This window comes from Phyllostomus hastatus, unplaced genomic scaffold (assembly GCF_019186645.2).
Source record: "Phyllostomus hastatus isolate PE091 unplaced genomic scaffold, TTU_PhHast_1.1 phas_scaffold_216, whole genome shotgun sequence".
In the NCBI taxonomy this organism is placed as follows: Eukaryota; Metazoa; Chordata; class Mammalia; order Chiroptera; family Phyllostomidae; genus Phyllostomus; species Phyllostomus hastatus.
In genome coordinates this window covers 10,888,551-10,902,789 of record NW_025334018.1, presented here as the reverse complement: position 1 = coordinate 10,902,789, position 14,239 = coordinate 10,888,551, and the positions used below count along the sequence as shown (strand labels likewise).

The 14,239-nt window shown below is 45.0% G+C and overlaps 1 protein-coding gene across 2 annotated transcripts in view; it reads left to right on the top strand.

Moving 5' to 3' along the window:
• The first annotated feature begins 13,709 nt into the window (after positions 1–13,709).
• The window catches only part of TTF2 (transcription termination factor 2), a 35,647-nt gene continuing 35,117 nt past the window's right edge, over positions 13,710–14,239 (top strand). For both annotated transcript variants that reach the window (XM_045817125.1, XM_045817123.1), the window contains exons 1-2: positions 13,710–13,771; positions 13,851–13,953. In XM_045817125.1, the coding sequence (XP_045673081.1) occupies positions 13,744–13,771; positions 13,851–13,953 (131 nt within the window). In that variant the 5' untranslated portion in view covers positions 13,710–13,743. The remainder of the gene's footprint in view (positions 13,772–13,850; positions 13,954–14,239) is intronic.

The window sequence follows — 14,239 nt, the reverse complement described above, 5'->3', positions numbered from 1 at the left end:
ATAGTTTAATCCAGGAGTTCCAAGTGAAAGTATATAAATATATGGGAATTAGTGGGAAATGAAGTCCCTAGAGGCTGCTATCCTGAGCTACTTTATACCTGTATTAATTAGCTAATTCAATTTGCATGTAGACTTGAGTGCAAATAGTTAGCCTGAAAATTTGTACTAGTTTGCTCAGACTGCCATAACAGCAGGCCATAGACTGGGTGGCTGAAACAATAGGAATTTATTTTCACCCAGATCAAGGTGTCAGCTGACCCGCAAGGGCCCTCCTCCGTATACACTGCCAATTCTTTGGTACCTCCTCACAGGACGGAGAGAAATATGTCTCCTCTGGTAAGGGCACTAGTCCCAGCAGAGGGCCCCACCCTCATGCCCTCACCAAACCTAATTTTCTGCCAAAGGCCCCGACTCCAAACACCATCCCATCAGGAAGTGGACCTCCAACATCCGGATCTGGGGGACAAAATTCAGCTCATCGCACTGGAGAGGGTACACAACTTAAAAGCAAAACCAGTCAGGCGAGCAGAATCTCCCCCCTGGCACTTAGCCGTGCGCCAGCTCTTCCATCAGAAATGGGTGATTACTAAAGCGGCAGGAATGGTGTCATCTTGAAACAAGCTTAAGGGTGAGAAAGGATTGCTTAAACATTCAGGCAGAGCTCTGGGTAGGGACACAAAGAACTGGGCGATACCTCTTCCTCAGCCGCCGCTGTTAATGCTGCTCTTGTCTCCCCCGGGCCAAAGAGGTATTGAGGGTTGGAGGGCGGGGCTAGAGGGAAAGCAGGAGAAAAAGAGAAATGAGGGAGGAGAAATGGACAGTTAGCTCTCTAGACTGAGAAAGCAGAAATAGATGCCAACAAACCACAGAAAGGAGAACCTCACGGCCCTGGCCCTACCCACGCGCTGCTCTTAGGCACAGGTGGGTCTTTGATGCCCCAGACCAGACAGCTTCTGAAGGAAGCCGCTGACTGACAGGGAGGAAGACTGCCAGCCTGCTGGAGGAGCCCTCAGACACCAGCAGAGGCAGTGAGCTCCATAGCACGGAGGTGAAACTTCGCTGTCTCTCTGGTGCAGAAGCAGAAAATAGGTTCTGTCCGCTGTGTGTGGGAACAGGTTTGTCAGCTTCTGCTTAGAGTAAGGTGGAAGTTCAGTCCAGGAAAGGGAGGGTGAGAAAGTACTAAAGAGGAACTGAAGAACGAGGAAGAGCTAGACCTTTTGAAAGGGATGCTCTGGGCTGCCCAGGAAGGCTGCCTCAGATCTTCATCAAAAGAATTATTAACTCTACCCTGGCTGGGGCAGCTCAGTGGATTGAGCGCCAGCCTGCAAACCAAAGGGTCGCCAGTTCAATTCCCAGCCAGCACACATGCCTGGGCTGTGTGCCAGGTCCCCAGTAGGGGGCGTGCAAGAGGCAACCACACATCGATGCTTCTCTGCCTCTCTTCCTCCCTTCCCATCTCTAAAAATAAAAACAATCTTTAACAAAAAAGAGTTATTAACTCATATTCTTCTCATTGTTGGACTGTAGCAAATCCCTCACTCAGCCTTCATCCAAATGCGTGTAAGTCTTGAGAGACGGCCAAGGGGGAGAGGAAGGAGGTGGAAGGTTAAAGACGTGAGATGTGACAGGTGCTGTGAGGCAAATGGAAGAGACAGGGGATGTTGTGACTGAATGAACCAGTAGCCTAGTACCAGGCGACAGACAGCCTTTGTCCTGAACTGCCACATCCCGCTGTGGCTTCTAGGCTGCTTCCTGTGCTGTTCACCAAGAAAAAAAAAAACAAAACACCTAGATTAACCTCACTTCCTTTTCTGCTATGCTTCGCAGGCTGGTAAATCAAGGGACAGCTATACAGAGCATGCAGGATCTGCAGGGAGGCACTTAAACAGTAAGGGACAACATGGCAACTATGTGTCTCTGGGCCTGACTAAGTGACCATACATACTCAAAGCATGGTGACTGAGGCGGCATGTTTATCTGGAGGAGGTCTCTCCAGCTTGTGCTCGAGTGCCTTGTTCAGCATTCCCACTGGCAACTTGAAGTCAAAGGGAACAGGCTTGTCAAGTGCTCCGCTGACACAGAGTCAGGAGATAGCACTAATAAGTCAGCTGACGGGAACCAGATTCAAAGAGATCTAGACAGGTTAGAATGATGGATCAAAACCAACGATATGAAAGAGATAGAATCCACAGTTAAGTCGAAGCAATTAGATGCACCAGGTGAGGGAGACTTGAGTTCATGTGTGAGAAATGAAAGCAGTGGTTTGGGTTGATTGCACACCTGATAAGAATTACTGGCATGATGTGTTAGAAAAGAGAAAATGTTTGCAGCTTTATATTGCTTCTATAGAGTCATATCGAAATAAAGGCGATAGCATTGGCTGGTGTGGCTCCGTGGACGGAGTGCTGGCATGCAAACCGAAGGGTCACCAGTTTGACTCCCAGTCAGGGCACATGCCGGGGTTGTGGGCCACGTCCCCAGTGGGGGGTGAACAAGAGGTACCCACACACTGATGTTTCTCTCCCTCCCTCCCCCTCTCTAAAAATAAATAAAATATTAAAAATGCATTACTTTAAAAAAATAAAATAAGGGCGATAATTGATCCCACAAGATTCTTCTTATTGAATTCGATTTGAGATGCCTCCAGTTAGGTAACATTCATGGAGAAGGGCTGGGGAGAGACATAATGGAAGCAGTGGAAGAGGAGCGTGGGGAGGGTGAGATGACCACATTTGAGTATTTGAAAATGACGTTGAAAAGAATGAAGTGTAGTATGTTTAACCCCAGATGACAAGTAGGTGGAAGTTTCAAGCAGAAAGACAGATTTCCACTCAATATACATTACAATTAACAGACATTTCAAGATACCCAAGTAGAGAATTTGCTACGACCAGAAGGTTCTGTGCTGAACCCATTAGGCATGGTGTGGAAAAGATGAGGAGGGCATGCGAGGTGACCTTAGGGCCCCTTCCACTCTGTGGTTGACTTTGTTTCACCTAACTGATACATATTCAATTGCTCTGTGCTGTGTATACATAGTGAGTGGTGAGCAAAGCAGAAATAAGTCCCTGCTCTTTTGGCACCTACATGCTCTGTGGAAGAGACAGACAACAAGTAGACAGAGGTAACTACAAACTAAAAGTTACGCAGAAAGCAAACAGGATGCCGAGAGAGAGAGACAAGGAAGGGCCTGCTGCATAGATGAAGTAGCCAGGGAAGGTCTCGCTGTGGTGGTACTTAGCTGAGACCTCGTGGATGAGGGGCTCAGCTTTTAAATACCCAGGAAACGCATTCCAGCCAGGAAGCACGTCTTGCGCAAAGGCCCTAAGGCCAGAAAAACCTGGGCCCAGTGAGGGACTGGGCACAGACTGGCTGCAATGGACGAGAAGCAGAAGGTGAGAGAGAGGGAGAAGTAAGCAGGACCAGATCACAGAAACAGTCCTGGATCACAGGACTCCAAAGGAGGACTTAAACTTGTTTCTTAGATTAATAGAAAGCCATTGAAGAGTTTTAAGCAAAGAGCAACAGATTCCAATTCATGTGATTAAGAAGCGGAGTTCTTTAAGACCATTTTAGTACTGAAAATTAGCAGACAACAGAGGCTGTTCTGTTCAGCCCCTAGGCGAACTCAGACAGGAAGTGTAGGGGGAACAAGCTGGAACTCCTGCGGGCCTCTCCCCAGCCTCCAGCATCCCAGCCTCCAGCATCCCAGCCTCAGGGAGGCTCGCCTCACGGCAAAGGCTCTCGAGCCCTGGGCCGTGTATTGGTCCTCAGCAGGAGGACCGGAATCTACTCCAGTGCCATGTGTCGCCTCCCAGTAGAAACACCCCTCAGGGTGTCTGCCAGAGAACAAATGCATGGCCACAGAGGCACAAGACTCCAGGTCACCTGTAATTTCCAAAGAGGCAAAGTTTTAGGGAACAGGCGGGAAGTGGCCTTGCTCACTAGTAATGTTTGGAACCGTGGTTGAGGATAAAATTAAAATTCAGCACAATAACTAGTATAGAGTTAAGGGAAAAGGGAAAGGTGTGTTGCTATAAAATTTGAAATCGGATACCCACAGGGGGTGGGAGGAATGGAGACAATAAAAGAAAGGTTAATTATAGGGTGGTCGAGACTGGCATGAGTGACAACCAAAGGAGCTTAACAGGTGCTGCGCTGCAGGTGTGCAGGTGTGGTCCCACAGTCGCGCTGCTGCCCACGGCAGTGTACCCCTGCATGCTGTGCGGAAAAATGGGCAGGAAGATCAAAGACACCCATAATCCTATCATCTTAAATAAGCATTATTATTCTTTTAGTATATGTGCTCTCTTATTTTTCCTATCCGTCTGCTTTTAATGTCTTTGTTGGACTTTTAAAAACCACAAGAGCAATATTTCCGAATTTCAGAAATTAAAACTACACCCATCTTCCAACCCAACCTCTCAGAGGTATATACATATATATAAATATATAGTCTTCAAAGGAAATGGTTTGCTGTGGTTAAAGTATTTTTCTCATGACTATAATTATAATAAGTATGCAATTTTGTTAACTTTATACAAACCATTATTATTTCTTTGATCTGCTTGGATTAATGACAATTAATGTCATTTTTTAAATCCTCACCCAAAGATATGTTTATTGATTTTAGAGAGGAAGGGGGAGAGAGAGAAACGTCGATCAGCTGACTCCTGTACGTGCCCCAGCTGGGGATCGAACCCACAACCTCAGTGTGTGCCCTGACCAGGGACTGAACTCACAAAATTTGTTGTATGGGATGACCCTCTGATCCACTGAGCCACCCAGCCACGGCAACAATTAATGTCATTTTAACTTAGGTTTTAGTTTAATTTCCCTACAAACCTTTAAAGGAAAAAGCCTTTCAAGACCACTTAAAAAGAGGAAGATGATGGCTAATAAGCACATGAAAAGGAGCTCAACATCAGTAGTCATTAGGAAATATGAATTAAAACCACAAGAGATACCCACTAGAATGACTATAATAAAAAAAAATAGGCAATAATAGGTGTTGCTGAGGAGGTGGAGATCCAGGGAACTTCATACATTGGTGGCGGGAATATAAAATGGTACAGCCACTTTGAGAAACAGTTTGGCAATTTCTAAAATAGTTAAACATAAACCAACCATATGGCCAGCAATACTCATAGGTGTCTGTGGCGGATCCTGGCCCGCAGGATCTGTGTGTGTTTCAGCTGCTCGTGAACAAATGCACACGGACTACAGAAGTCCTGTGGAGAAAAAGGGACGGCATGGCCGCTCTCTGAGAGAGCGGGTGAGGGGGCCAGAGAGAGCCAGTCCCTGCCTGGACAGGCTTTTGTTCCTTCTCTGGGTGCATTATATGGAGGGTGGTCCTCATTTACTATGCACAGGTTCACTGCAGGGGACTGACTACCTTTTACAGATAACAAAGGAAAGAATGTTGCTAATTACTTCAAAGAGAAGGATGTTGCAGATCAGGGGGAAAGGTGGTTGAACTGGTCACACTCCATACTTGGGGGGTTTAGCTCAGATTTTAGGAAGTTGCAGTAAGCCCTATTGCTTCAATTCAGGGTGAGGGAGTTTAGGCAAAAGCAAGTCTCATAGCAGTCTGGGTACAATGCAGACCTGATTCCCCCACAGGAAAACCTCTCTGTGGGTGTGGTCCTGCGTGCCACTCGCTCCCCACGGGTTTTCCACGTGAGGGCTGAGCCACATTTCCACGCCATGCACAGCGGGTCCCTACAGGTATCTACCGAAGAGGAATGAAAACAAATACCCATATAAAAACGTGTACATTAATGTTCATAACAACATTATTCCTAACAACCCCATAGGGAAAACAACCCAAATATTTGTCACTGGTGAATGAATACAATGGAATACTATTTAGCAACAAAAAGGAGTGAAATACGGATACATCCTATAAAACATGAGTGAACCTCAAAAGCATAATGCTAAGTGAAAGAAAACTGAGGCAATAGACTACGAATTGTATGACTCCATTCATATGAAATGTTCAGAAAAGGCAAATTTCTGAAGACAGCAGATCTGTGGTTGCCTTGCGCTGAGACTGTTATTAGGGATACAATTTTAACACCACTGAAATTTGGAACCTAATACTACTACAAAGTATTGATACAACAAAAGAAGTTTAAAATCTCTTGTGTTTTCAAATTATAACCTGATTTGTTCTTACTATAATATTATCCTGACGGTGCCTGTGTTAGAGGACAAGTTTAAAATGGTCTTTTTTTGAAAGGTACACAATGACATGAAATTGAATTACCATTACACACTGTTAAACAAAAAAATAAAAAAGAAAAATAAAACCACAGAAAGGGAAGGCCTTCAGTTTGGCTTTCATGTTAATATGCTGCCACCTAGTGGTCCCTTATAAAATGGCAGGACTTTGTTTTGTCTTCTTGGATTTGGTAAGCCATGTCTGTGTACCACAAGGATCTGAATGCTTGGCTATGGGTAAGGGAAATATCTGAGGGAATCGCTGAATAACTTACGCATCATAAAACTATTCTAGTGGCAAGAATTGGATTGGGAGTCTTGAAGTATGGCTTCCAGTCTCCAGTGTGAGCTCTGTGACTTTGAGCCGGGAAAGACTGATCTGTCGGAATCCAAAGTCCTAGGAGAGGCTCCAGAAGGTGGTGATCAGGAGCGGGCCCCAGGACTCTAGGCTCTGGAACTTTGGACTCTAAACTTTATGCTTTAAAATGGGGACCAAAGAATACCCACTTCCTGGTAGTTGCGAGAGCTAAGAATGCATGTAAAAGCACTTAGAATACACCTCAGAAAAAGACTATAATGATGTTTCCCTGCAGTAACAATATGCCTCATGAGAAAAAACTCTTTATTATTTAAAATTAGTTACCCACAACTCCCAGTCAACATGGCAGCATAGGTAAACACAGCTCACCTCCTCCCACAACCACATAAAATTACAACTACACTATAGCACAACCATCACTCACAACCATTAGTAATTGAGTTGAACAGAAGTCTGACAACTACAGAATTAAAGAAACCACACCCATCCCGACTGGTAGGAGGAGATGTGGAATGCACCAGTCCCACATCCATGTGTGGTGGATAAAAATTCAGGATGCATACCTCGAAACTGAGGAGTCCCAGCCCCACACCAGAACCCCATCCCAGTGTTCCAGTGCCAAGAAGATAAGTCCCCATAACTTCTGGCTGCAAAAACCAGCCGCAATTGAATCAGTGGAAGAAGCTTCTGGAGTCCCAAGCAGTTCCTCTTAAAGAACCCACACACTTACTTACTCAGACTCACTCCTTCTGAGCTCCAGCACCAGGGTAGCAGCTTGAAAGGCACCAGTGGCATACAGGGAGGAACTGAAGCACCTGGCATCAAGGTGAGAGCTGGGGGACAGCTTTCTCCCAGACAGAAAGGCAGAGGCCGCTGTCCCTTTTCTGAACCCTCCCTGCCACCACAGAGCCACAAAGCTGGTGAGCAGGCGCCATATCTGAGACTCCATCAACTTGCCTAACACTGTTTGTCCCACCCTGGAGATGCCCTGAGACTCTGTCCCACCCAACTTACAGGCCCACCCACACTGTTAACAGAGACTTTTCCATAAGAATGGCTGACCTTGGCTCATGCTTCACAACTTCCTAAATTCTCTCAAACAAGCAAAGCTGGCCTCAGTGAGCCCCCAGCCCTCATACCTCTTGCTAAATGACCCCAGGCCTGGCACTAGAGGCAGCCAGTCTAGGTTTACAGCTTGGCTTTGCCTGGGAATCTCCAAGCCCAGCACAAGTAGCAGCCATCTCAGATTGCTTTATAGTTCAGGCAGGGTGGCCCTGGGAAAGACACAGGTGGAGGCTGACCTTGGCCTGTACCACCTGGGAAACCCCAGGACCTGTGTACCCAATGAACAGCTACAGACCATGTTGGAGCACCATCACCCTGTCCCTGCACAGCTGACCCTCCACGGAGGGTGGAGATTGGTGTTAAGTGGTTACAGCCAATCCTTGCAGCTGACTGGCCTGGGTAAATCTCTGCCATTGAACTACCAACAGCGACCAAGGCTCAACTACAAGAGGAGAGGTACTCAGCCTACACAAAGGACATACCTCAAGTACCCAGCTTGGGTGATAGGGGAGGCTGGGCCACTGGACTCTATAGGACACCTACTACATTAGGGCATGCTACCAAAACAGGGAGTCAAAGCAGCTCTACCTAATACATAGAGACAAACAGTGGGATTCTGTAAAAATGAGAGACAAAGAAACATGGCCCAAATGAAAAAACAGGTCAAAACTCCAGAAAAAGAACTAAACAAAATGGAGATAAACAATCTATCAAATGCAGAGTTCAAAACACTGGTTATAAGGATGTTCCAGGAACTTAGTGAGGACCTCAGCAGCATAAAAAAGATCTAGTCAGAAATGAAGGATACACTAATTGAAATAGAGAACAATTTACAGGAAAACAATAGTAAAGTGGATGAAGCCAAGAATCAAATCAATGATATTGAACATAAAGAAGCAAAAAAAAAAACAAAAAAAAAACAACCAATCAGAACAACAAGAAGAGTCCTGGCTGGTGTGGCTCAGTGGATTGAGTGCCAGCCTGCAAACCGAAGGATTGACGGTTCAATTCCCAGTCAGGGAACATGCCTGGGTTGCATGCCAGGTCCCCAGTTGGGGGTGTACAAGAGGCAACCACACATTGATGTTTCTCTCTCTTTCTCCCTCCCTTCCCCTCTCTCTAGTAATAAATAAATAAGATCTTTATATATAAAGAACGGCAAGAAGAAAAAAGAATCCAAGAAAACAAGGATAGTGTAAGCAGCTTGAGGGACAACTTCAAGGGTTCCAACATTTGAATCATAGGAGTGCCAGAAGGAGAAGTGAAAGAGCAAGAAATTGGAAATCTATTTCAAAAAGTAGTGAAAGAAAACTTCCCTAATTTGGTGAAGGAAATAGACATGCAAGTCCAGAAAGCACAGAGAGTTCCAAACAAGATAGGGGCAAAGAGGCCCAGTCCACATCAGAATTAAAATGCCAAAGGTTAAGGATAAAGAGAGAATCTTAGAAGCAGCAAGAGAAAAGAAGTTAGTTACCTACAGGGGAGTTGCCATAAGACTGTCAGCTGATTTCTCAAAATAAACTTTTCAGGCTAGAAGGGACTGGCAAGAAGTATTCAAAGTCATGAAAAGCAGAGACCTACAGCCTAGATTGCTCTGCCCAGCAAAGACACCATTTAGAATCGAAGGGCAGATAAAGAGCTTCTCAGACAAGAAAAAACTAAAGGAGTTCATCATCACCAAGCCATTATTATATGAAATGTTAAAGGGGCTTATGTAAGGAAAAGATCTAAGCTATGAACAATAAAATGGCAATAAATACATATCTATCAACAATTGAATCTAAAAACCAAACTAACAAAAAAAGAACAGAGGCAGAATCATGGATATGGAGAGCATTTTGGCGGTTGCCAGATGGGAGGGGGTTGTGAGGGAATGGGTGAAGGGGTGAGGGGTTTAAGAAGTAGAAATAGATAATTACAGAATAAACTTGGGGATATAAAGTACAGCATAGGAAGTGGAGTAGCCCCCAAAATTTATACACATGACGCATGGACATGAACAATGGTGGGGGGATTGCCTGAGGGAGTGGGGGATGCTGGGTGGAGGAGGGCAAAGGGGGAAAAATTTGGACAACTGTAATAGCATAAGCAATAAAATATAATTTAAAAAATAAAATTAGTTACCCTTCTCCACCTCATCCCAAAGCAATGAGCAAAACTGAGAGGGATATAAATTCAGAAAATACTTAGGTTAGCAACTAATTGGATAAACACACTTGAATAATTCAGTCTTTAAAATACTGAGTAAGGGTAAAGGTTACATAAAAGTTGGAATTTTACAAAAAACTTGAAACTTGGCATTGCTGATTGTTTTTAAACAATATGGATAATGATGGGGATGTCAAGGGGTGACTGTTCTTGCTGAGCCTCTCACCATTGCTGTCTTCTGGATGTCTGACATGTTTATATGAGGTCTGTCCAGAAGGTATCCAGCCATGTGCTATGCAAAATAGAGGTATTTATTGAAGAAGATGCAAGATACAAGAAACACTGTACATAGGACAATGATGCCTCTGTCCCCTTCAAAGTAGGCACATTGGGACCTCACCCAGTTCTAATCGCCATCAGCTGCCCCGTTGTAGTTTCCTGAATTGCATCTATAGCTTGAAATCTCTTCCCTTTTGATGGTGATTTTATTTTTTTAGTTAATTTATTTTTTAAAAATTATTTTATTGTTGTTCAATTACAGTTGTCTGTATTTTCTCCCCACCACTCTCCCCCGCCCCCTCCAAACCCACCTCCCTCCCTTGTGAAAGTGATTTTAGTTTTGGGAAAAGCTAGATGTTGCAGGGTGCCAAATCTGGGCTGTAGGGGGACCAAGTCACCTGGATGATTTGATGTTTCACAAAAAACTCTGCACGAGACGTGATGCATGAGCGGGTACGTTGTCTTGACAAAGCTGCCAGTCACCAGTTGCCCTTGGCTGCAGCCTCTGAATCATCTGAATAGTTTCCACAGAGGAATGTTCAAGCTTAATGCAGAATCTGATGCAGGTTCGTTGCTCTACTGGCTGAGTCATTTTGAATGTGATGGCCACACAGCACACATGCTCACTCAATGGCAGCAGCTCCCCCCACTGACTAGTACAGTGAAGTCATCATTGTTCACACATGAGCATTCCAATCTACTCTCTTGGCTGCCAGATTACATTGATATTGTGCAAACCATTCTTATATATTAGCAATGGCTTGACTTTTTCTGGGCAGAACTTATATATGCCAACCAGCACAATGCTGACCATAGGAAATATGTTTCTTTCATTTTCCCAAGAGTTAAAATGAATATATTTGGCCCTGGCTGGTGTGGCTCAGTGGATTGAGTGTGGGCCTGCAAACCAATGTGTCACCTGTTTGATTCCCAGTCAGAGCACACGCCTGGGACGCAGGCCAGGCCCCCAGTAGGAGGCACGCGAGAGGCAACCACACACTGATGTTTCTTTCCCTCTTTCTCCCTCCCTTCCCCTCTGTCTAAAAATAAATGAATAAAATGTTTAAAAATAAAATGAGTGTATTTGAACCACCCTAGATTTCATTTTACAGGATGGAGAACCAGTCTACTTAAGGAGCTACATCATCTGAAATGGGCGAGTTTCTACTATTTTACTTCTTCACTGTTTTCTTTCCTTGGTGTGTCAAGATAGTTTAGATAATCAGTCTTAGCTGTTATTTTCCACAAAGATGTTTTGACATTGCTTACACATTGTATCTTTTGTTTCTTTGTTTTGTTTTGTACATCTTTTATTGTGGGATCATTTAGAAACCCTAGAACTCACCTGTCTAAAGTGTACAGTTCTGAGTCTTAGTAAATTTATATAGTTGTGCAGCCATTACCACAGCCCAGTTTTAGAATAAACCCATCACATACTTTGCATTTGACCAGCTCCATATGGAAAGAATTTATTGTATCATTAACCTGTGTATTTAAACCATGTACCTCTAGGACCTAGCCTAGGCATTTGTTTTGAATAAACCAAGCTCTAAAGTAAAACCAATACAGACTCTAAATTTGACTCAAAATAGAGGTCCATAAAGCACATTCTCCAACGGTCTCTCTACAGGTCTGCAGGTTATTAGAGGATATAAGCTAAAAATATGGACAAAGCATAAAAGTTAATACATATACCCTGGTTTACATGTATATTGTATAATTCATTAAAGTTAATGCTGATATTAGGGCCACCTTTCACCCAGACAAACTTGTTTGTTCACTCTTATGACTGTGATTAGGTGAGACAAGCTGTCCAGAGCCTAAACACTCTGATCTAGCATGTCCCAGATTTATGAAAGAAATACCCCCCTTTCTGTGATCCGGCTGCGCCCGTTTTCATGGGGTTCGACCTGAGATGTGGGCTGGGATTCTTGCAGAGGAAGAGCTTCTTCCTGAATGGGGTAGGTAAAGAGGCCCTGAGTTTGTCTTGTTTCAAAAAGATTATTCAAGAAATAATTAAATTACCATCCCTCTCTTCCTGCAAATCCAGTATTCATGGTCTGCTTCTCCCAATATAATATCTATTAAGTATGTACTTAAAAATCTCTCAGTGCAAGAATTATAATCTGGGAATAATAAAAATGCTTCTATTTATGTATTTGTTGTTTTTTGCTCCTGTCTTATCTCCAAGTTTATCTATAGGTGTTTCAGAGGAGTAGTTATATATAAACTAACTACCTCCACTTTGGTTTCAGGTACATCTTTATCTAGCCCCAGAGACTTTACTGTTAATTCCACTATTTTATATTGATATTTGTGTTCAGTCTCTACCAAATATTGAGTAAGCTCTTCGTGTTTAGAATAGTTATTATAAACTTTGTGCGCATGTGTGTGTGTGTGAATAAATAAATGCTACATTTCTCAAGCACCCAGTCCTCACTGGGCACACAAAAAAGCTATTTAATATGGACTTGTTTAATTAATAAATGACATCTCAGATTTGCCTCCCCTCTCCCAGACCCCCATGACATTTACATTTATCATAGAGCCCAGGTTTCCTAGACATGACAGATTTTGTCCCACTGTCCCCACTCAGTACAGTAGCACGTGCCACACCATGTGTAACCATATAGTGCTCAATAGCCATCTCTATTGCAATGTCTGATTTCTATTCCTCCCTTTTTATTAATAGGTTTGATTACGATTTCAAATACAGTCTCCTTTTATTTAATTTCACTCTTGATTTTTTTTATATTACCAAAGCATTACTAGTAGGAAAAATTTGACAAAAAGTACAAAGTAAAATTCCCCTTCATCAAAGATAATCTCAGGGCTCCTACACTACGAGCGTCTAGAAACATTCCCTACACGCACTAGGCAGCTGCGCGGTCCCCTGGGCACCTATCGGAAGATCGCCCATTCATTGACTCTAGGGCCTCAGGTGAGGCACTGGAACCTGTATGAGTCACGGGGTTCTTCCATAAAATGCTGTCCACCTCACCAGGTTGTCGAGTCTAGAGACGTGCATTTAAGCGCTATGCAAATTTAAAGGATTGTTGTGGGGTTCTTTATGCCTGCTCTGTGACAGACTGACTTGTCAATTCACCAGGTAACTTTAAAGGGCGCCCGCATCACCTCTCTCTCGCACCCCATCTTGCCCCCGCCTCTCCTGCACCAGCAAATGCTGCGGCTCCTCCTGCGATGGCCGCTTCTCCAGGCTTCTCCTCCTTGGTGAACGACTGAGCACAGCGACAGAGCCCAAGAGCGCCAGACCCTGGCGCGGGAATGACTGGGAAGCTCGAAGAGTTCTCGGCTACCGAGAGGAGCGAGCCTTCTTTGTTGCTCTCCTCGCTGCAGCCTGTAAACCCGTGTTTCCTCTAGGGCCGCCACCGGGTCTTAAATGGGAATCGGACTCATCCAAGCCCTACTCTTACCCGCTCCTTTCTCGGAGGAGCCCCAGACAGCCACTAAGGCTCCCACCGCCTTCAGCCACGCCCCACTACCCGAGCCCCTGTACCCTACGCTTCCTAGTTTATTTAATATCGGAGCGCGCTAAGCCTGAGAATGGCTATGATTGGTTGGAGGTGAGCAAACCTCCCGCACGATTGGCTGATAATAGCTAGAGGGTGGGATTAAGGATATTGATTGGTCCTGCAAGGCGGAAGCAAGTGTTGGCAAAGGAAGTCAGGACAGAGGCAAGAAAGAACGCGATGGAACTAGTTAGGTGTCCCGTGCACGGTGAGGGGCCAGGGTCCTAGGGTCTGTTGGGGTCTGTCCATCTATCGCGGCATAATTGTGGTCCACCTTCTCTCCTCAGGGACCTTCTGCTTTCTGAAGACTGGCGTACGCGAGGGCCCGAATAAAGGAAACAGCTTCTACGTGTGCCGGGCGGAGGCTTGCAACTTCGTGCGGGCCGCTTAGTAGGTCTCGAGCTGGGCGCGAGTCCCTGCGACTGCGCGGGCGTCCAGGGAGGAGCCGCCGGCTCTCCACGCCCGGCTTCACTGGGCCTAGGAGCGGTGGGGCTTTTGGTTTGGGGATCCAGGGCCCTTCAAGTAGTCGGTAGTCCTAGGACTGCATCGCGTCTTCTGGAGACCCTTTGCTCCTGCTTGCTGTGTGACCCGAGGCTGGTCACTTACCGTCTCTGGGCCGCCGAGAGCTGTGTAGTGGGGGATGGGATACATCTGGGAATCTTCTGCTTCGACATTT